Source organism: Hemiscyllium ocellatum, chromosome 23, assembly GCF_020745735.1.
Source record: "Hemiscyllium ocellatum isolate sHemOce1 chromosome 23, sHemOce1.pat.X.cur, whole genome shotgun sequence".
Lineage (NCBI taxonomy): Eukaryota > Metazoa > Chordata > Chondrichthyes > Orectolobiformes > Hemiscylliidae > Hemiscyllium > Hemiscyllium ocellatum.
Genome location: NC_083423.1, coordinates 12640865 through 12664771, shown reverse-complemented (window position 1 = coordinate 12664771; position 23907 = coordinate 12640865). Strand labels below are relative to the sequence as shown.

Sequence of the window (23907 nt, the reverse complement as noted above, 5' to 3'; positions counted from 1 at the left end):
AGCGCTGTATGTATAGACACTTATATACCCAGATATCAGCATTTGTATAGATACTGACATACCCAACTATCGGCATACGTATAGATCCTTATATACCCTGCTATCGGTATATGTAGATACTGATATACCCAGCTATTGGTATATGGATAGATACATATATACACAGCTTTCAGCAGATGTAGATACTTAGATACCTAGCTATCGGCATAAGTATAGATACTTATATACCCAGCTATCAGTGTATGTATAAACACTTATATACCCAGATATCAGCATTTGTATAGATACTGACATACCCAGCTATCGGTATATGTATAGACAGTTATATACCCAGCTATCGGCACACATATAGATACTGATATACCTAGCTATCGGTATATATAGATACTTATATACCCAGCTATAGGCATAGGTATGGATACTTACATACCCAGCTATCACGGTATGTATAGATATTCATATACCCAGCTATTGCTGTACGTATAGACACTTATATACCCAGATATCAGTGTATGTATGGATACTGACACACCCAGCTACCAGTATAATAACTTATATACCTAGCTATCGCTGTACGTATAGATACCTATATACCCAGCTATCGGCATAGGTATAGATACTTATATACCCAGCTATCGCTGTATGTATAAATACTGATATACCCAGCTATCGGTATATGTAGATATTTATATACCCAGCTGTCAGCATATGTATAGATACTTACATACCCAACTATTGGCATACGTATGGATACTTATATACCCAGCTATCAGTATATGTATAGATACTCATATACCCAGATATTGGTCTATGTAGATAGTTATGCCGTGACTCGGCAGCTATTACTTCTCAAAGCACACTGCACTCCCAAGATAGACTCAGAACCTAACAATTTGGATTTCACTCCACACGCAAATTGCACAGTAAATAGCTCTCAATTGCTCATTTCCCCAAAGCAAAACAATGTAACAGTTCCAATGGTTTAGTGGGAGCATAGAGCACCATGCATGGCACTGGGACATACAGGTGAAAGCCCAGGGCCTGGCCTGAGCCAAGTTGCATAGAAACGAGGAGCATAAGTAGGCCTTCAAGCCTGCTCCATCATTCAACAACTTTTAGATTAGATTTGATTAGATTACTTACAGTGTGGAAACAGGCCCTTCGGCTCAACAAGTCCACACCGACCCGCCGAAGAGCAACCCACAAAGACCCCTTCCCCTAATACTATGGGCAATTTAGCATGGCCAATTCACCTAACCTGCAGATTTTTGGACTGTGGGAGGAAATCGGAGCACCCGGAGCACACGCAGACATGGAAAGAATATGCAAACTCCACACAGATAGTTACCTGAGGTGGGAATTGAACCCAGGTCTCTGGTGCTGCAAAGCAGCAGTGCTAACCACTGAGCCACCGTGCCACCAAAACTTAACTGTACTCTTGTACATGAGTACATGTGACAATTAACCTATATAATACTAATTTAATGCCATATTCCCACTTCCTTCCCACACCCCCGATGCCTTTAAAATCTAAAATGTTTTTCTCTCTCTTTCTTCAATATATTCAAGGACTTGGTCTCCACAGCCTTCTGTGGGAGAGAATTCCACAGATTTACTACTCTGTGTAAAGAAAGGTTTCCTAAATGGTCTGCACGGTATTCTGAGACTGTGAGCACTGGTTCTCGATTCCCCAACCACACGGAACATCCTCTCTGCAGCTAGCACCTAGCCTGCTCAGCCCTGCTACAAGTTGACAGGGTCAATCAGATCCCTCTCATCCTTTTAAACTTTTGTAAAAACAGGCCCAGTTAAACCATTCTCTCCTCAAAGGAACGCGCCTGCCATTCCCAGCTGAACTGAGACAGTCAGCATGGAAGGGGTTTCTCAGCTCCAATGTGAGGCAAAATGAATCAATCACCATAATTCTATTAGCTTGAAAACAGTGATGGAAAAGGAATAGACCAGATCTAAAAGTTGAAATTCTAAATTAATGGAAGGCTAATTTTGGTGATATTAAGTGAGAACTTTCAAAAGCTGAATGGGGCAGATGTTCACAGGTAAAGGGACGGTTGAAAAATGGGAAGCCTTCAGAAATAAGATAACAAGACTCCAGAGTAAGCATATTCCTGTTAGGCTGAAAGGGAAGGCTGAAAATGTGTTGCTGGAAAAGCACAGCAGGTCAGGCAGCATCCAAGGAACAGGAGATTCGACGTTTCGGGCATAAGCCCTTCTTCAGAAACGTCGAATCTCCCGTTCCTTGGATGCTGCCTGACCTCCTGCGCTTTTCCAGCAACACAGTTTCAGCTCTGATCTCCAGCATCTGCAGTCCTCACTTTCCCCTGAAAGGGAAGGCTGGTAGGTATAGGGAATGCTGGATAACTAGAGAAATTGAGGGTTTGGTTAAGAAAAAGAAGGAAGCAGATGTCAGGTATAGACAGGATAGATCGAGTGAATCCTTAGAAGAGTATAAAGGCAGTAGGAGTATACTTAAGAGGGAAATCAGGAGGGCAAAAGGGGACACGAATTGGCTTTGGCAAATAGGGTTAAGAAGAATCCAAAGGGTTTTTACAAATACATTAAGGACAAAAAGGTAACTAAGGAGAGAATAGGACCGCTCAAAGATCAACAAGACGGCCTTTGTGTGGAGCTGCAGGAAATGGCGGGGGAGATATTAACAAGTATTTTGCATCAGTGTTTACTGTGGAGAAGGACATGGAAGATATAGAAGGTGGGGAGAAAGATGGTGACATCTTGAAAAATGTTCATATTACAGAGGAGGAAGTGCTGGATGTTTTTACCTGGATAAATCCCCAGACCCTGATCAGGTGTACCCTAGAACTCTGTGGGAAGCTAGGGAAGTGATTGCTGGGCCCCTTGCTGAGATATTTGCCACTATTTAAGAAAGGTGGTAAGTAAAAACCAGGGAACTAAAGACAGTTGAGCCTGACGTCAGTGGTGAGCAAGTTGTTGGAGGGAATCCTGAGGGACAGGATGTACATGTATTTGGAAAGGCAAGGACTGTTTAGGGATAGTTAACATGGCTTTGTGCGTGGGAAATCATGTCTCACAAACTTGATTGAGTCTTTTGAAGAAGTAACAAAGAAGATTGATGAGGGCAGAGCCGTGGATGTGATCTATATGGACTTTAGTAAGGCATTTGACAAGGTTCCCCATGGGAAACTGATTAGCAAGGTTAGATCTCATGGAATACAGGGAGAACTAGCCATTTGGATACAGAACTGGCTCAAAGGTAGAAGACAGAGTGGTGGTGAAGGGTTGCTTTTCAGACTGGAGGCCCGTGACCAGTGGAGTGCCACAAGGATCGCTGCTGGGTCCACTACTTTTTGTCATTTATATAAATGATGTGGATGTGACCTTAAGAGGTAAAGTTAGTAAGTTTGCAGATGACATCAAAATTGGAAGTGTAAGGGACAGCGAAGAGGGTTAGCTCAGATTACAACAGGATCTTGACCAGATGGGCCAATGGGCTGAGGAGTTGCAGGTGGAGTTTAATTCAGATAAATGCGAGGTGCTGCATTTTGGGAAATTAAATCTTAGCAGGACGTATACAGTTAATGGTAAGGTCCTAGGGTATGTTGCTGAACAAAGAGACCTTTGAGGGTAGGTTCATAGCTCCTTGAAAGTGGAGTCACAGGGAGATAGGATAGTGAAGAAGGCATTTGGTATGCTTTCCTTTACTGGTCAGAATATTGAGTACATGTGTTGGGAGGTCATGTTGCAGCTGTACAGGACATTGGTTAGGCCACTTTAGGAATATTGCGTGCAATTCTGGTCTCCTTCCTATTGGAAGGATGTTGTGAAACTTGAAACGGGTTCTGAAAAGATTTACAAGTATGTTGCCAGGGTTGGAGGATTTGAGCTATAGGGAGAGGCTGAATAAGCTGGGGCTGTTTTCCCTGGAGCTGAGGGGTGACTTTATAGAGGTTTATAAAATCATGAGAGGCATGAATAGGGGAAACACACAAGGTCTTTTCCCTGGAGTGGGGGGAGTCCAGAACTAGAGGGAATAGGTTTAGGGTGAGAAAGGAAAAATATAAAAGAGACCTAAGGGGCTACTTTTTCACACAGAGGATGGTGCGTGTATGGAATGTGCTGCCAGAGGAAGTGGCAAAGGCTGGTGCAATTACAACATTTAAAAGGCATCTGGATGGGTATATGAACAGGAAAGGTTTGGAGGGATATGGGCCAAGTGTTGGCAAATGGGACTAGATTAAGTTAAGATATCTGGTCGGCATGGACGAGTTGGACCGAAAGGTCTGTTTCCATGCTGTATATCTCTATGACTCTGTGTGGTTGATGCTTAACTTCCTTCTGGGCAATTAGTGATGGGTAATAAATGACCTTGACATCTGTTAATGAATAAACAAAAGAGTACAGCATCTATAATACAGTGTATAATGTCAGCAGAAGTGGGAGAAAACAGGTGAAAAATGATCAGAAAGGTACTTACCCATTCTGAACCCCGAATGCATGTGACGATTGTGACGATAGCCTGAAACTTTCACAAGGTCATTGTTTATCTGTACAGTGTCAAACTCATATCCCTTTGCTTTACGTGCAGTTCCCACAACAACATCTGTGATAGATTGAAAGGGACAAGTGAAATGCTCAAATGAAATAATCCCTTTGAACTCAAGGTAGAAAATCAGAGGGAAAGCTCACCAAATGTAGGAGTGGGAGGACATCATTTTGCCTCTCAAGTCTGATCTGCCATAAGATCCCAACCATTCTGTGACCAAATTCCATGATGCCCCACATCCCTCAACACTAGTGGTTAACAAAACTCTGCCAGTCTCAGGTTTAAAGTCAACAATCATCCTGGTATCTACAGTTGAGTTCAAACAACTGAGTCACACGTCAGATTGTATCACGATAATGTCCCATTCTGTCCCTTTTGTCTGAGCCAACACACTAAATGAGCGCCTCAGTTAGTCCTACCAACAAAAAAACAGAAATTGCTGGAAAAGCTCAGCAGGACTGCCAGCATCTGTGCAGACAAAACAGAGTAAATGTTTCAGGTCGAGTGACCCTTTCTCAGAACGGATGGCAGCTAGGAAAATGTTGGTTTATATGCAGTGCCATGTGTAGTGAGCATCTCACTTAGTGCCACTCTCCTGTCCTCTTCCTCTAACTCCAAACATTCTTTCTTTTGAAGTAGCTATTCAGCCATCTCTTTAACGCCTCAACAGGACCTGCATCTGAACACTGTCAGGCAGTGCACCTCAGATCCGACCCACTCCCCTCATGAAAAGATTTCTCCTTTTGTAAGTGATATGGCTCTTCTATCATTTCAGAATTGTCTCACGAGCTCACATTTCTAACGCCTTCATTCAAAATATGAATGAATAAAAAAAAGACACAGATATATCCACATACATAAACACATTCCACACAAAGTGACTGAGGAAGTGACAAGAGAAAAACAACATCTGAAACGGAGGTCTCCAGACTAAATATTTATTGTCCCAATAACCAAACAGTTCTCTTCTGTTCACTTACCAATTGTTAAACCAGTTGAGGCAATGGTAACGTAACCTGCCTTTGGGGCAACTGCTGTGATCAAATGCAACGCAAGCCCCTGCCTTTCCCACTCAATGATTTCGGCTCACATCACCCCCACTGTACATTCATCTTTTGACACACTCCTTGATGCAGCAACGTTGCTTTCAAACGTAAAAGACAATCCGCATCAGGACAAATCAACAACGCCCAACTTTCACTCATTTATATCACCCTCCTCCAAGCCAGAAGGTTGTAAGTTCAAGTCCCAATTCAGGGCTTGAGCATTAAAATCAAAGCTGAGACAGCAGCTCCAGAACTGAGGGAATGCTGTACTCTCAGCACCACCATCTCTCTGATGAGATCTGCAAACCAAAACCTAGCCTCTCCTTTCAAATCAATAAAAATCTCCGCTCTCAGTTTTTAAAATTAAACCAAGATGTCTGGTACCTGTGCAGATAGGAATTAAACAACTGGTCAACTGTTTCTCCAACAAAGTTTGTGCACAGCAAGATGCACTTTTAAAAGACTTTATGTTGACTCACAATCTGAACGCCCAACTACCCAAACAATGAACTGAACAGAATTGCTTGAAACAGTGAAGAACTCAGCTCTGTCTGCTGGATACTCAAGCTAGGAAGTAAAGAAATTTAGGAGGAAAATGAAAAGAACATAATAGAGATACTGAAGAACAAGACAAAGTGTTGTTGAGGAGGAGAAAATAATTTTGTTACCTGCAAATGCCAAGTCATCAACTGAGTAGCTGGTGATTTTCTCGATCAGTGCAGGAAGCCCTAGACCGTACTTCTCCACCAGTGCAATCCTCTCTCCCAACTCCTTGTCTTCAGCTTCAACTGCATAATCTTTCAATCCACGCAAACCACCTTTATGTTCAAATATTCTGATAAATGGATCGCGGATTACCAGATCTTCTATTAACAAAAAACAAGAAGCACATCTTAAACTATGAAGCTGCATCATAAGGAAAAACTGGGGAAGACCTGCCAGCTTACAAATGACAATATAGTTTTCTTTTTAGAAAGAAAGCCAAACATCTATATTCACTACAATGTTAACACTTCATGCAAATAAATATTGTCTATGTAAAAACATCACAGAGAGCTCAGAGGATCAGATGGACCTGAGTGTACAAGTCCACAGATCCTTGAAGGACAGGTAGAGAAGGTGGTTAAGATGCCATATTGAATATCTGCTTTTATTAGTCAATGCGCTGAATTAAGGAGCAAGGAGGTTATGATGTAGCTGCATATAACATAAGTTAGCTACAACTGGAGTACTCTGTGCAGTTCTGACTGCCACCCTATATGAAGGATGTGATTGCACTGGACAGAATGCAGAAAAGAGTCACCAGGATGTTGTCTGGGATGGAGCAATTCAGCTATGAAAGAGAGAGACAAGATGGGATGGAGTAGTTTTCTTTAGAGTGAAGAAGGCTGAGGGGATCCTACTTGATGGTCACACCATAGGGAAGACTATGGCCTAGACCATTAATCCAGAAAGTCAGTTAATGTTCTGGGGGAACTGGTGGAATTTGGAATCCAATAATAATCTGGAATTAAGACAACTACTGATGACCTTGAAATCATTGTCAATTGTCGGAAAAACTCACCACATTCACTTATGTCCTTCAGGGAAGGAAATCTGCCATCCTTCCCTGGTCTGGCCGACCTGTGACTCCAGACCCACAGCAACGTGATTGACTCTCAACTACCCTCTGCCCTAGCAGGTACTCAGTTCAAAGGCAACTGGGCAACAAATGGTGGCTAAAAAATGAGGTCTGCAGATGCTGGAGATCACAGCTGCAAATGTGTTGCTGGTCAAAGCACAGCAGGCCAGGCAGCATCTCAGGAATAGAGAATTCAGGAATTCTCTATTCCTGAGATGCTGCCTGGCCTGCTGTGCTTTGACCAGCAACACATTTGCAACAAATGTTGGCTAGCCAGCGACACCCATGTCCCACAACTGAATAAGAGAAAAAAGTTAAAAGGAGCACAGGAAGGGTCAAACTTTTTTTCCCCCAAGGGGTCAAAAAGCAGGGGCACAGTTTTAACGGTAAGGGGTAGGAGATAAAGAGGGAATTAGTGGAAGGTCTTTTCCACACAGAGGGTGCTGGGTATCTTAAACTCACTGCATAAAAAGGATAATAATGCAAGAACCCTAAAGATATTTTAAGAAGTATTTAGATGAGCATTTGAAATCCATAGCACATAAGGCTACAGGCCACGTATTAGGAAATTGGATTAGAACAGATGGACGTTGGATGACCAGGACAGACACAATGAGCCAAAAGATCTTTGCTGTGCTGTCAAAACTCTAAATGAACATTAAACTCATGAGTCTTCTATCTTTGACATCAGCCTCTGGAATGCTTATATATTTATTTTAATGTTCTTCCCTATTTTGCGCAATTTGAACACATTTTGTGGAAGAAGAACTTCTGCTTGATTTCCCTTTTTACTCCCAATTTTTCATTCTTGTCCCTTGTATTTCAGAGTGAGAGAGAGAGCTAGAGTCAGAGAGTGAGAGCAGGTGTGGGAGCGAGTGCAACTACACCTGCAATTAAATAAAGACTTATGCAATGTCCAGGTAGAAAATTCAGAAACCAAACAGTACTCTAACAAATAAGAACGAAACAGGAAATGCTGGATAAACTCAGCAGGTCTGGCAGAGAGAGAGAAGCAGAGTTTAATATTTCAAGTCTAATGATTCTTCATCAGAACATTTTTAATGATGGGTCACTGGACTCAAAACATTAACTTTGCTTCCCCTCCACAGATGCTGCCAGACCTGCTGAGTTTCTCCAGCATTTCAGACTTCCAGCATTCAATTCTTTATTTTTACTCCAACAAACAGTATCTGACGGAGTCCTCATACAGTTAGATGATCAGGCCTCTCTTTTCTGCAGAGGCCTCTCTTTTCTGTTTTGATTAAACATTAGAAAAGAATTTCTATGGGTTCCAAGGTGAAAGAAGGAGGATTTTTATTCATTCACAGGATAAGGGCGTTGCTCAGAGGCAGAACACCAAAGGAAGGAATGAAATGGTCTGTATTATTGACCAGACCCCCTCAAAATATATTAAGATGATAACCTAAACGATAACTTTATCGTAGTTTAAAGGCAAGTGCCAGGCATTGTATTCCAGATGTAATTCCGTTGGTCAAATGGCCAGATTTAAAGCAAAACACACTTTGTGCATACCCTATAGTTAAAATGCAACAAAAGAAAGAAGAAATTTAAATAACTTAACTCTACTGGAAAACTTAACAAAATAATGGATTATTTAATACTAAACAGTAACTGTTCCAATATAGACCATTCCGTAAACACACCCCCGGCAAAGTAAAATAGATTGTCTCAAAGGCAGTTCTCTAGTCCAGGAGGATAAGCATCATGAGGAAACTCAGAAGGAAAGAGAGAGTAGCAGGAGGAGATATAATGCAGCTTTTACACCCAGCTTCAAGACCCTAGAAACTAAAACTAAAAATCCTGGCTCTGTGGGAGCTTGACCCCACCCATTCAGGCTGCTTCTATTGTTCCAATCTTAGGGGGGGGAAAAAAAACCAAAGGCCTCACAAGCTGTTTATTTAGTGGGATTTGAAGTAGACCGATTGGCATGCCTGATCTCAAATCTTCTTTCATTTAAAAACAAGATAAAATGCACCTCTTAAAGTCATAGTATTTCCACAGGTGATAATATGTCCAAAAGGTAAACTCACTAGTTGCTTGTTCCTTTTCCAGAATCATAAGCATCCAAATGTCCAGAATTATGTTCATTCCAAATTTATCAAGCCCCTAAGGAGAGAGAGGAATGAAAGAATTCAGAGTGCTCTGGGGTAAAACAGATGAAACAAAGGGCACTTTGTTTAAAAAGCAGCTTGCATGTTCAGGGCTGTAGTTTAAAACCCTCAAACTGTAACAAATACCAGGATACTCACTCCGATGATGTATATTTTGCTTGGCTTTTCTCTTGTAACAATGCTCACAGCCTCATCAAAAACTGCAGCATTGGTCCTGCACAGAACAGCCATCTGCCCAGCCTCATTGTCAATATTGCCTGTCACAAGGAATTAATGACAGTATTGTTGATACAAATCAGAAGTAGTTTCAAACTTACTGCAAACAGAAAATTTGTGCTGACCTTATTCAGGTCACGTGATTGGAAGGTTGCAAGTAGCAATGCTAAAGCGAAGAGCTAACAAAACCAAATGGAGATAAACAGTTTCAATAAAATCGAAGTTCTCATAATCCTCCTGTCCCCAGTAATTCACCGAGTCCTGGCTGCCAGACTATTCTTACCCCAACCTCAACACATATACAAAAAATAAAAACATGTTCTTCCTCATTACCATCTTGCTTTCCACCAACCAAAGCCTTGTCTTTGACCTGTTTGTACACTTCCAATATTGTTGCTGCAACGTAAGCAATTTTGGGTCCAAATCTGAAACTCTGCAAGTACAGAAAGAAACAGAAACTGTCACATCGTACCTTCAAATATTGTGGTCGTCAAGTAGCAAGTCAGGCACAGAAAAATAGATTCATGCTTCATTTAGTATACTGGAGTTATATCGGCAAGAGTAGACCATGTGGCCCTTCAAGACTGCTCTGTCATTCAACCTGATCTTGCCTGATCATCTAACTCAGTCTCCTGTTCCTACTTTCTCCCTCTTTGATCCCTTTAACCTCAAGAGCTATACCTAACTCCTTGTTGAAAACATTCAATGTTTCAGCCTCAATTGCTTTCTGTGGCAGATAATTCCACAGACTCACCAGTCACCAAGGAAGAAATTTCTTCTCATCTCCTAGTCCTAAATGGCCTACCCTATATCCTTACTCTTTGACCCCTAATTCTGAACACTCCAGATATTGGGGAACATCCTTCTTGCATTTACTCTCTCCAGTCCTGTTAGAATCCCTGGTTCTGGAATATAACTTCGATACAGGGCAGCCAAAGGCCATTCCAATGGATAGCTCCGTCATTCTCGCAAAGGAGTTTGGCTGTGGCTTTTGTGATTTTTTTTGTGTGATCTGAAACAGGTATCATGGATGATACCTGGAAGAAAGTGAAGTCTTACCTGTGTTAGTCTAAACAGATGTGAACGGTGTGCTTTAATTAGACCATCCACAGTACCCTCAAATTCATTGATCTGCTGGTGTGGATCACCCACAAGAAACTTGCCACATTGCTGAGAGAGTACAATGTCCATGATAACTAGATAAAAGAGGATAATCACAGGAAAAAAGTAAAGACGTGTTGCGAGAGGGACAGATGAACCAAAATGAACTGCAATGGCTTTTGGACATCTCTTACCACAGGCTGCAGCTCAGTCTGGTGTGGTCTGCAGTAAGAAATGCTTTGGGTGAAAGGGGGTCCATTGGCCCCCCTTAGCGTGAACATGACATTACATTTAAACCTCAGGAACAGAATGCAGCTCACCAAACAACCGAATGGTTCAAGGTCCATGATAATTCACATAAATATGTAAGAGCACTTTGCTTTCTTAGACCAGAGGGTCTACCACCCTCCCAAGAGCCTTGCAGATTGTGAAGTATAGAGAGACCAAATGGAACGCAATAAACTGCAGCAGAATGTAACTTCCCTCCGACATTCATACAATTCTTTATGCTACATGTCTTGTACAATTACTAAATATCTACACGTTCAACTTTACTGGATCTGTCTTTCAATCACATTTAGTGTTTGAATGGTCCACTCCAGTTGGAAAAGAATAGAGAGTAACTAACCCACCTGGGCTACAATCTTCAGCTTCATCTAAAAGGATGACGTCAAACTGTGACAGCCTTGGCTTGCTGAGTTGCCAAAGCTTTAGATATCCTTTTAAAGAAGAAACAAAAAATCTTAACTCTAACAGCCTGCAAGTAGTCCTGCAGTGTTACAGAAATAGTTTTCTTACACAAAGAAAAACTGCCTTTCCTGTCAAACTCAGAATATTTTTGGCAATGGTGGCTGCCATTACTATGGGGCCAGATTCCAAGGCTCAAGAGATTATGGGTTTGACTTCCAGTTGAACCATATTTCACATGGACTTAGCCATGCTGCTTTTGTCTATTTTTTTTCCAAATCACATACATTTTTTTAAAATTGGATTGATGACCAAACTAAATTGCCATTTGAATCCTGTGCATAATGTCTAGATGATAGATTTTACTGCTGTGGAATGTATAAAGTGCTTGATTGGCTTGTATTTGTTATTTCTCCATATTATCCGGAGAACGCAAGTAACTATTCTCCCTTTCCCTCAAGTTCATTTCCAAGATTTTCTTGCGTGATGTAGGTGTTCACCATAAGGCCAGCATTTACAGCCTGTCACTATATGTCTCTGAGAAAGTTTCAATACTATTTTTCCTTTCAAACTTACACAGCTCAACCATATTTCTTGAAAAACTATTTTATATCAAGTCATTGGCAGAATTTGTTACCCCACATTATCTAATGACATATTCCTGACATGTCCTTTGCCATAATCTTTTCCTGAATTTTTCAAATCTATTGCTATCTCCGCAGGGAATTCAGACACGTAATGGATGGATTAAGGGGTCAAATCTTGAAAAACATTAAATTTTAAAAAGTGACAGCAACATCATTCAGTAAGACACTTGATTTACTTAGATTTACAGAATCCCTTGTGTGTGGAAACAGGCCATTCAGTCCATCAAGTCCACACCTTTCCTCAAAACAGGAGCCCACCAGACAACCCCACCCTACCCTATCCCTGTCAGCCTGCATTTCCCATTGTTAACCTACCTAGCCTGCACATCTCTGGGCACCATGAGCAATTTAGCATGGCCACTCCATTTGGACTGCACATCTTTGGACTGTGGGAGGAAACCCATGCAGACATAGGGAGAATGTGCAAACTCCACGCCAGTCACCCAAGGGTTGAATTGAACCCGTGTCCCTGGCACTGTGAGGCAGTAGAGCTAACCACAGAGCCACCGTGCCGCCTTCTAGTCAAAGGGTAAAGGGATTGGTACAATGGAATGACATTAGTTAGTAATCCAAAGGACCATTCTAGCATTCAAGAGATATCCATGTTCAAATACCACCTCTAAAGTTGGGGAAAGTACCATTTAATTAATTAATTAATTAGAAATAGAATGTTCATCTCATACCAAAGGTAACAGTGATGGCTGTAAAAATCCATTTGATTCACTAATTTCCTTTCAGAGAAAGAAATCTGTGCCTGGGACTCTGGTTCGATTCCAGCCGCGGGTGACTGTCTGTGTGGAGTTTGCAAATTCTCCCAGTGTCTGCATGGGTTTCCTCTGGGTACTCCGGTTTCTTCCCACAATCCAAAGAGGTGCAGGTTAGGTGAACTGGTCATGCTAAATTGCCCATAATATTCAGGGATGTATAAGTTAGGTGCATTAGTCAGTGGCAAGTGTAGAGTAATAGGGTAAGGGGATGGGTCTGGGTAGGTTACTCTTCGGAGGGTCAGTGTGGATTGGCTGGGCTGAATGTCCTGTTTCCACACTATTGGGAGTCTATGAAAACCCATCTATGACATAATCTTGATGTCTGACCCAAAGCACAGCCAGCTGTTCAGCTGTAACTGCCTCAATATTTCACACTCAAGGAACAATTAGGGATAACCAATAGATGTTGGTCTTGCCAGCAACGCGCACATTCCAAGATAACATTTTTTAAAGCAAGTAAACTGTTTAGAAATCAAAAGCATCAGAGAGTCTGCTGTAAGATTTTGTTTGGGCACTTGCAAACTTCAATCCTGGGATGGGTGGGGTTTGGGGGGTGGTGGGGAGCTGAAGAAATGGGAAACTCGGCTTCAAATCAATTGGAACAATGAACTATCACCAAATTGTAACTTCACCATCATGAGTCATGAAGTAACCATCTTCCTTAGTTTCCCCCAGATTCACCATCTTTTCCCAAATCTGCTTTGTGTCTTCAATTAGTTGCTGAAATGAAGAACACAATAGTAATTAATTTGAGGAAGTTTTGTTTTAAAAAATGTGATGGAAGAATGAATTGCACACAGTAACTTCATTCAGAGGGACAGCATGCAGTGAATTTCTTATGCAAGAGCTATCAATTCACACTGAAAATACACTTTTGATGAGGAACTGGGTGGCTTATTATAGCAGATTGTTGGCAATAACCTCTTCTTTAACACAAGGTGGGTGGAAAAAAACCACACTACCTGGTAAGCCCCAGGGTAAAAGGTCTGGCTAATTCACTGAGTCCATCCAACACACCAACAGTACAGAAAGCTTCTGAAACAGGCAACGGGACATGCATAGAAACAACAGGATCACTCTCCTTTTAAATGTAACTTAGTAGAATTTGTCTGCATTCATTATATTGAATATATTCATTAGAGTTTAGAAGAATGAGGGGGTGGGGGTGGGGGTGTGAAATATCATCAAAACCTATATCATTCTAACAGGTATAGAAAAGGTGAACGTAGGGAGGATGTTCCTGATGACTGGACAGTTGCAGAACCAGGCATCACACTCTAAAGATACAGGGTAAACCAGTTAAGACTGAGATGAGGAGAAATTTCTTCACCCAGGGAATGGTGAGCCTATGGAGGTATTTGCCACAGAATGCTGTTGTTGAGGCCAAGACACTGAATGTTGTCAAGGAGAAATTAGATCTAATTCTTCAGCTAAAGGCATCAAAAGGTATGGGGTAAAAGCAGGAACAGATTATGGAGTTGGATGAACAACCATGATCACACTGAATGGTAGAATAGGCTTGAAGGCTCCTACTTCCTAAGTTATTGTCCATCCGAATTTATTCCTGTAAACAGCTAATAGAGTGAAGAAGAAAACATTTTGCACCCACATTCAGAGTACTTTGCAGAAGTAATCACTATTGTAAACATATGAAACACAGCAATCAATTAAGACACAGCAAGATCCCACAACCAAACAAGGAGGTAATGGCCAGGTAATCTGTTTTATTTACATTGTTTTGAGGATAAATATGGATCAGGAAACCAGGGAGAACTCTTCCATGAAATAGTGGGATTTTTCTGCTTCTCATCAACTTTCATTTGAAAGTGGACACCTTCTACAGTGCGACACTCCTGTGATGGACTGAAATGTCACTCTTGATTTCTGAGCTTAGTTCTCTGCAGTGGGGCTTGAATGTTTGACCTTTTGACTCAGAGGCGAGACTGCCACGACCAGAACTAACACATAAAAGACCATAAGACACAGCAGCAGAAATGGGGCCATTCAGCCCATCGAGTTTGGCATCTTGTAACTTTAACTCCGCAAGGTTCAGTAAATTCAGGATATATAGAGAAACACAGTACAATAGAGAAATATTTTAGATACAATTTGTGGACTCACCTGAATCGCTTGATGTTTCACTGGCCTCATATCTCCAGACAAGCCCTTAGAGAGTTCTGGTAAATGTGATATGGTGACAGTCTCATCCGTGGATAAGAAGAATGTGCAGAGGCTTTGACAGATTAATTTTGCTCTAAAAAAGCTGCCGCGTGCTTCAGGAAGCTTAAAAATGGCAAAAGGCTGCAGATCATAAACCATTAGCTTCCTCTTGCGCTGGTACCTAGTGGAAAAGTCAAGGTTTCAACTAAATCTTCTTCACAACTATGATGTTATCATAAAACATTTTTAAACAGCTTCAAATCAATGAAAAAATCATTCCAATAAAACCTCTATGCTCTTTTTGTTTTCTCCCCTGAAGATCCTGGCGTTTCTGAGGCATGGTTTCAAAGCATCATCGTTTCATCAGAGTGCTCATTCTTCATTTGCAAATGTAGATGGTGATCAGTGGTGAGCTATTTAACCATCCCAACTCTCTTATCTCTTAATGTCCCCTTCAACACACACACCTTTCAATGGGAGTCACTGGCTAGTAATCTTCAGTAGCATCTAAAAAGCTGAGAAACACTGACAACCACAAAGTAAATAAATAGGGGTTTATTCTTTTGATTTGGAGAATTGTGTAAAGAGGGGGTTTGGTTAGCTCAGTTGGTTGGACAGCTGGTTTGCAATGCAGAACGATACCAACAGCATGGGTCCAATTCTTGCACCGACTGGGGTTCCCATGAAAGACTCTCCTTCTTGACATTTGACCTTGGCTGAGGCTCAATAACCCTCAGGTTAAACCACCACCAGCCGTCTCTCTCTAATGAGCGAGCAGCCCTCTGGTCTGATAAGACCATGGTGACTTCTCTTTTAGTGTAAAGACTATATATTTTTATTCTTTTGCACTGAAATGGGAAATGGACTTTTAAAAGCCAACGATTTGTGAAGGATTGCTGTACTTTTTAAAATCAAGTCACTGGCAATCATTGTTAATGATGTTTACATAGTTGTTAATTCCAGTAGTGGAGGGAGTTCTACTTATAGGCTGGCTGGAGCCAAAGTGTATACAAATGAAACTTTGGCTAGCAACAAATAGTTGATTGGTCTCTGATGTAATGGCCAATCATCATTGATAAAAGCCTTCCAACAACTGTATAAGAGGCTCCCTGGTAGCAGAACAGCTTGTGGTGCGATTAATTATTGAGAAGTCATTGGAGGGATGGAGCGGAGCATTTTTTACTGCTGTAAAAACGAACATCCCAAGGCTGAAGGCCCATTTATTTAACCTCTCATCACTTGCTGTTAGCTCTGGTTTTATATTCAGTAAGGCAGATATTCACGTACGAATTCATCCACCCTATGCCTCCTACAACTGGAGAAGGAAGGTCATGGAACAGCATTCTAATAAATCATCTCTGCAAAGCCTGGGTGCATGAACCACTGAACTACCTGCCTCATCTCTCTCTCTCTCTCTCTTTGTCCATAAAACGCATGTTTTTTTCCTGTCTGAGTCTGTCTGTATGTGCGTTCAGGGTATGTTTACAAGGGTGTCAGAGTTCTAACTAGTCACGTTATATGCCATAGATACAAATTGTTTACTTGTAGCTACAGTCTATTTTATTTGTTATAAATAATAATTCTTGTCAAGTACAGAAACTTGGTTTGCGTTTTCTGTCAACCTGGGTCTAAAAGACCAGTAAGTTGGGGAAGTCTGTGCAGTTTCATAAAACTGCTAGCTTTTTGTGATGACTGTGGGATTAGCAGGACTCAATTTTCAGCACTCTACCCCAGGTGAGGCATAACAAGAGCTTCGGGTAAAAAATGAGGTCTGCAGATGCTGGAGATCACAGCTGAAAATGTGTTGCTGGTTAAAGCACAGCAGGTTAGACAGCATCCAAGGAACAGGAAATTCGACGTTTCGGGCATAAACCCTTCATCAGGAAACAAGAGCTTCCCCATTTTGGTACCAAATTTCATATTCCATCTGCCTGTGTGGGGACATCTCCAACAACACTCAAGGAGCTTAACACCATCCAGGACAAAGCAGCCCACATCTACAAACATTCACTCCCTCCACCACTAACACGCAGTAGCAGCAGTGAGCACCATCTACAAGATCCACTGCTGGAATTCACCAAAGAGCCTTAAACAGCACCTTCCAAACCTATGACCACCTCCATCTAGGAAGTTAAGGGCAGCAAATACTTGGGAATACCACTACTTGCAGGTTCCCCTCCAAGACATTCACTATCCTAATTTAGAAATGTAATTGCTGGCCCTACATTGTTGCTGAGTCAAAACCCTGGAATTCCTTCCCTAAGGGCACTGAGAGTCTACCTACAACACACTGATTGCAGCAGTTCAAAGAGGCAACTCACCCCCACCTTCTCAAAGGCAGGTAGGGACGGGCAATAAATGATGGCCCAACCAGCGATGCCCATGTCCAATAAGTGAACATTAAAAAAAATTCAAAATGCAGGTGATCATGAAAGAGCATTCTGCAATAACAAAACAATGTCCCTTAACATCCACCTTGTCTAAGATCACCACTTATTGCATTAGCATACTATTCCCAGTTCCATAAGCAACGGTTCCCAGAGCTGCCAGGTTCCTTTTGGATAGCATCTTGGCACATCCTCAGGATATCCAAATTGCTTCACAAGCCATACCAAGTAAATCAACAAACAGTTCATCAGTTTGACCTTATTGATTGAATGATAGGAGTGGGCAGTGGGTGATACTGGTCTAGTCATTGGTAGAACTCCTTAACTCATCTTTGAATAATGCTACAGGCCATTTGGCACTCACTGTTGTGATCTCATTCATCTCACCTGAAAGATTCTCCTGTAAGAATATGGGTCTCCATCAAAAATGCACTGGGCTGATAGTATAGTACATAGAAGAAGTCTAAGAATACAGGATAGGCCATTTCGGAATGAGACGAACGGAAATGTCTTCACCTAGAGAGTGGTAAGGCTGTGGAATCCACTGCCCCAGAAAGTGGTTGAGGCCAAAACATGGAGTGCTTTCAAGGAGGAGTTAGATATTGTTCCTGGACTAAAGGGATCAACAGGTATGCGACAAAACCAGTAACTGAGGTGGATGATCAGCCATAGGCATATTGAATGGCAACGTAGGCTCAGTGAGCTGAATGGCCAATTCCCGCTCCTAGTAGCTATAGACCCATACAGCATACAGACAGGCACTTCAGCCCACCATCTTTATGCTGACCAACAAAAAAACAAACTACAATAATCCCACTTACCTGCACTTGATCCCTAGCCTATTATACCCTGGTATTTTAAGTGCTTGGCAAGATGTCATTGAATGTTGCTAGAGTGCATGTCTCCATCATCCTCTCAGGCAATCCATTCCATATTTCTACTACAGTCTGGATGAAAACAATTCATTCTCACACCTCCTCTAAACCGCTTGCTCCTCACCTCAAGTCCACTGGTCTTAGACATGTCTGCCATGGGGAAGAGATTCTTACAATCTATTATGTCTAGATCCCTCATAATTGTTTATATCTCAATCAGATCATCCCTCAGCCTCCTCTGCTCCTAGGAAAACAAACCGAGCTTATCCAGAATCTCCTCGTAACGGAGAACTTTCCATCCCAGGCAACAGCCTAGTGGATCTCCGCTGCACCCTCTCCAGTGGAATCACATCCTTCCAATAGTGTAGTGACCAGAACTACACACAATATTACAGTGGCCTAACCAAGATTTTCTTGCTCCTATATTCTACACCCTGGCAAATGAAGGCCAATATCCTGCATGTCTTCTTCCCCACCCTGTCTACCCCTGCTGACACTTTCAGGCATCTATGGACTTGTATAACAAGGTCTCTTTGTTCCTCAGTATACCCTAGGGACTACCCTTTATGCCCTTCCCTTATTAGACCTCCCAAGACATATCACCTAGCACCTGTCAAATTAGAATCCATCTGCCAATGCTCTGCCTAATTTACCAGTTGTTAAATATCAGACTGTAGCCTGAGACCATTCCCTTCACTGTCAACAATCGGTTTTCAAAGTTGGTCGTGGTTGCTATTTAGGCCTGTAGCTGGCCGGTGCAGCAGTCGCAGTAATTGTCCACATTGGATCAGCATTGGCTCAGGCTCCAAGCAAACTCTTTGCTCCTATAAGTCATTTTGCACCATATAAGGAACTTCTTTCTCTACAAACTTAATGAAAACTCTTTGCTACATTTGACCTTTTATTACAAAACTCCAATAGCCGAGATGGACTAAGATTTACCCAGAAACTTTGCTGAAGCTGTCATAAACATGGATTGCAGTGTTTGGAAGGAACAGGCTATAAAGGATTGCATCCTTGAAAGATACACAATGATGTAACTATAATTGTATGTGGTAATTATTGATGGGTCATTTTCAATGTAAATGCATAGCCTTACCAAATGGAGCGTACGCTTTGCATTCAACAGCAACAATGTTATATTTTGAATCATTTTCTTGCAGGAACAGAAGACAAATTCCTCTCTGAAAAGGTGGAAAATTGGACTTGGACGAATACTTCCAACTCATTTTCTACTTACTTGTAGCCTACATGCTGATAGGCCATTGCATGTATGGCTGTACATTCCACATTTGGTGGCAAAATGCGTTTAGTCTCCATTTGAACTGGCTTAGTGGAAATGACGTACAAAAATCGTAGGTGAGATCTCCTCCGTGCATATTCAATCAGTGTAGTAGTTTTACCTGTACCTTGAATAAGAGAAGAAATAATCAAATTAATTAAAATAATAAGAGTTTGATCTGGATCTGGCATGGTAAAAATGCCCAGCTTTTCACCAAACTTGGGCTGGAAAGCTATACTTGGCAACGCAGCAATTCGGTTTCCAGCTTTAATAAACCAAATGTGAAAACTTGACACATTTCCTCTCCCTCTATCGGCTGCTCATTTGCAGTTCTCATTCTACAATTTCCAGACAGCGCTTTGCTCTATGTGGTTCAGCTCCTTAATATGAATCCCATATCTTACACTGTAATATTTATAGTTGTAAGATTTCATGCTGTTCAAATATTTAGATATTGATTGTCAAGTTAGGCTAATAAACTGATTATTTCCAATCCTTAGAGAAAACATCAAAGCTTCACCCCTTTGACATCAAACTTTTCTACATCTTTTCCAAGTTTCTGTAAATACACTCTTCCTCAAATCCCAAGCATTTGAAGTTATTTTTTGTTCCTCCAAATCCTATGAAAAAATGGACCCAAAATCCAGACAAAACATGATATCGAACTCTGCGGATTGGATTACAGAGGTTAAATTAGTTAGTCTTAAGTCATGTTGCAGATGGAACAAAATTCACTAATGTTAGCATCTCTAGGACAAAATGGAAGAGACATAAGAAAGTAAAACAAAACTTCCAGCCATGGAATCGCACAGCCCCAACCAGAAATACACCACAGCGTTTCAGTTTCAAGGTTCAGAATGGAATGTCATTTGAATCAAACAAACAGACTACCAATGCTCACTATCCAATCAGGATGAATGCATGACTCGAGTGGTGGCCAATCCAAAATGTATAACCGTAGAACAGTGGATTTGAACTCATGATCCCACAACATTAGAATATGGGATTCTGGGTTACTAGTAATATTAATATTATAAATCCACTTCTCCATAAATAGGTGAGAATTGGTGATATTGATTTAAACACAAGAAAACCACCACCCTTTCACATTAGCTACCCCACTGCAAGCTCTCCTGCTGATTTTTAGCAAACCTGCAAATCCTCTTATTTCAATCAGGTGTCCCGGAGCAGATTCCTGTCGCAGTATTTGCTGCTGTTCTGGAGACAGTTTTATGTTGCGTATATCAAACCTTTATTCACAAAAAAAGAAAAGAAAATCAATGTTGTCCCTGTACTGGAGAGGATTTTGAAATAATCAAGTGAAACGCACAAGATATGTTACTTGCTTTAAACCCCACATTTTGAATAAATTCTAATAACAACTTTTAAGTTATTGATGAATGCATGGCTGTTTCAGGTCCTGGTAGAGAGCAGTGGGATAGGTGCTTAAGATCAGAGTATTAACATTACAGCTTACTGTCATTGTGATTTAACATTGAGGGGGAGAGAGAGAGAGACAGCGAGGAAAGTTTGAATATCAGATAGTTCTGCGATGGGTTTGTATTGGAGACTGATTTCAATGGTTTAGCTTTTCCTAGTATTTAGACAGAGGTAATTTCTTCTCATTGAGTGCTGGATAATGACAAACAGCACGACAACAGACAGTAGAAGACTTGAGAGAGAGAGATAGAGAGATAGATGCTGGTGATGAACAATCAATGTACACCAACAGCAGAAGGAGAATTCTAGCTCCACTACGTTTCTTCAACTCAGTAACAACCATCAAATCCACCATTGCCCAAGTTTACAAGAAGCGGGATTTAAGAGGTTGTAATTGAATTAAGACAAGATTCTTCCACAAGTGAGGAACCAGAGTTTAATCAGGAAGTAACTGGATTCACACGTGGAAGAGAAACCGGAATCAGAATAATACATTTTTAATTACACACCTGTGGAGCAGATGGGACTTGGACCCAGGCGTCTTGTTCCTGAATACCACCAATGCATTTTGTTTTGTAAATCAACCTGTCCAGGGATATGACAGCACACCTCTGGAGCAGGTGGTAATCAAGCCCAGGCCTCCAGGCTCAGAGGCAGGACACTACCACTGTGACACAAGAGTCCTTCAGAATACCACAATTACAGCTGCAAGTGAATCCAGCTCATCACCAGAACAAATAGACAGATACCAAGTGGACCAGGCTGGATGTGCCAATGGCCTATTCCTGTTCCAATCTCATATGTTCCCAAATTCCCTTTATCCATTCCATAGGCAATAGCTTTTTCCAGATTTCACAGATCTTCTGGGAATATAATTAATCAAAAGTTCACCTGCCAGGGTCTTGAATTGAACAAAGATGCTTCACAGATTTTCTGCAGATGTTGGTTGGATTCTCCATTAAATAGAGTGCGTAGAACAAATTGTAATGAATTCTGAAACAGTCATTGAGAAAGGAAAATTGTTTACTACAAAAGTTAACTTTAACATGAGACAAACTATTTCCCAGGTGACAAGATTAGGTGCTATGCTCTTCAAGGCTGGGAATGTTAATTTAAGCTTCCAGCATTGAGGAATTCCCACAGCAAGTGCAACAGATTAAGCAATATGGTAAATCATTCTCTTACCCAGTGTCAGCACTGTTGCAGCAGTATGACCATTAACTGACTTCAGTCTGTCATTCTGTTAGCAACCTTAGTACCAGACTAAGTTCAGGAACACACAGTTCACTGCCCTGGAAGGAACTACAAGGAGCTCTCCTTCGGTATCCTGGAACGAGTCATGACTTCCACATTTTTGCTCACAGGGGAGTGCAAGATTGACAAGTGCATATTAATGCTCCCTCCTTGAAACAGCTGCATTTACAGATAAGACATTTGAAAGTCCGCCAATTAATGTGGATGGGTTTTTAAAAGAGTAGAAAATACTGGAAACACTCAGCAGTTCTGGCAGCAGCTTCAGAAAGAGAAACAGAGTTAATGTGGTCAGCCCACAACCCTTCGTCAGAACTGAGGAAGTTTGTAGATTTATGAGATTTAAGCAAGAGCACGGTCAGGGAAAGGAGAAAGAAATCCTCTTGCCCTCCACTCTCACTTCCATAAGCCCTGTCCCGAGCGGTTTTTACTTTTCCAGATTCGAGCCGAAACTGTTCCATAATTTATTCAGATTTCCATCCTCTACCATATTTTGGGCAGGTCTTTGAAGGGGTCTCGTAAAATAACTGGTGTTTCTTCCCGTAAGGCCAAACAACCAGATTGCATATCCATTTTTCATCAGGGACTGATGAAAATGGGTATTTTTTGTTTTCACTGCCTGGCCTGAGACAACAACATGAAACACTTAGTTGCTGAAACACAAGTAATGCCGTTTTCTCCATCTCCCATGCGAACAATGGACCGAGTCAAACAAACACAGAATGCTGGAGAAACTCAGCAGGCCTGTGGAAAGAGAAACAGAGTTAATGTTTTAAGGTCTGTGACCCATCATCAGAACAAGCAGCAGCTAGGAAAAGGTGTACTGCCAACTGGTTGCAGACTAGGCAACCACTTTGCAGAACATCTACATTCTGTCCGCAAAAGTGACCCTCAGCTTTTTGCCCTCCTTTTCAATGCAACACCGTGTTCCCTGGCCAACAGCTCGGTCTTGGGCTTGCCACAGTAAAGCCCAGCACAAGCTGGAAGAACAGCATCTCATTTTCCACTAGGGATGCCTACAACCTTCTGGACTCAATATGGAGTTCAACAACTTTCTCCCATGTCCTTACCCCAACCCTCATACACCAGGTCTTGGCATCACATGAAGCGCTACCACTTACCACCCATTGTGAGCGAGTCATGGTCCCCATTAGCAGCTATTAATCCCCCCAAGCTGACCTTTACCCACCCCTTTGTCTGCCCATTTGTTTTTTTTCTCTCCCTGGGCTCCATCTGCACCTACTGATTACTCCTTCCACACCCACTATCCCCCACCCCGGCCTCATCTTCAGCATACATTAGAACCTCGATTCATAAAACGAGACAGGTGGTGTATTTTGTTCGGATAATTGATCGATTGGATAATCAATCTGATTGTAAACAATCAGTGGTAATTTATGAGTGCTAGTTATCCGAACATTTCTCTGTTATCCAGCAATGTATGCCATAATGCCGTTTAACTGAATGCTGAGTTGCCTAATACCATTTTTAACAGGACCTTGAGATCTTTTTCGGATTATCCAAAATTTGGATAATCAAGGTTGTACCGTACATACCAACCTTGTTCTACCTCCAATCAGTTCAAAAGAAAGTTCTGAACCAAAAATGTTAATTCTGTGTTTGCTTCACAGATACTGCTGAACCTGCGGGGTTTTGCCAGGAAAAGAAGCTAGAAACGTGAAAATGAGGCTTTTTTTCTAATTTATTCACAGGATGAGGGCACCACTGGCCAGGCCAGCATTTATTGCCCATCCC

The 23907-nt window shown here is 41.6% G+C and overlaps 1 protein-coding gene across 2 annotated transcripts in view; it reads right to left on the bottom strand.

Moving 5' to 3' along the window:
- Positions 1-23907, bottom strand: part of fbxo18 (F-box DNA helicase 1) — a 48612-nt gene that overhangs the window by 11339 nt on the left and 13366 nt on the right. For both annotated transcript variants that reach the window (XM_060843105.1, XM_060843106.1), the window contains exons 7-18: positions 21793-21894; positions 20614-20711; positions 19420-19588; positions 14879-15098; positions 13390-13477; positions 11289-11375; positions 10615-10751; positions 9889-9988; positions 9478-9596; positions 9259-9334; positions 6255-6452; positions 4472-4597 (exon numbers count right to left, since the gene is read on the bottom strand). In XM_060843105.1, coding sequence (XP_060699088.1) covers positions 4472-4597; positions 6255-6452; positions 9259-9334; positions 9478-9596; positions 9889-9988; positions 10615-10751; positions 11289-11375; positions 13390-13477; positions 14879-15098; positions 19420-19588; positions 20614-20711; positions 21793-21894 — 1520 coding nt within the window. The remainder of the gene's footprint in view (positions 1-4471; positions 4598-6254; positions 6453-9258; positions 9335-9477; positions 9597-9888; positions 9989-10614; positions 10752-11288; positions 11376-13389; positions 13478-14878; positions 15099-19419; positions 19589-20613; positions 20712-21792; positions 21895-23907) is intronic.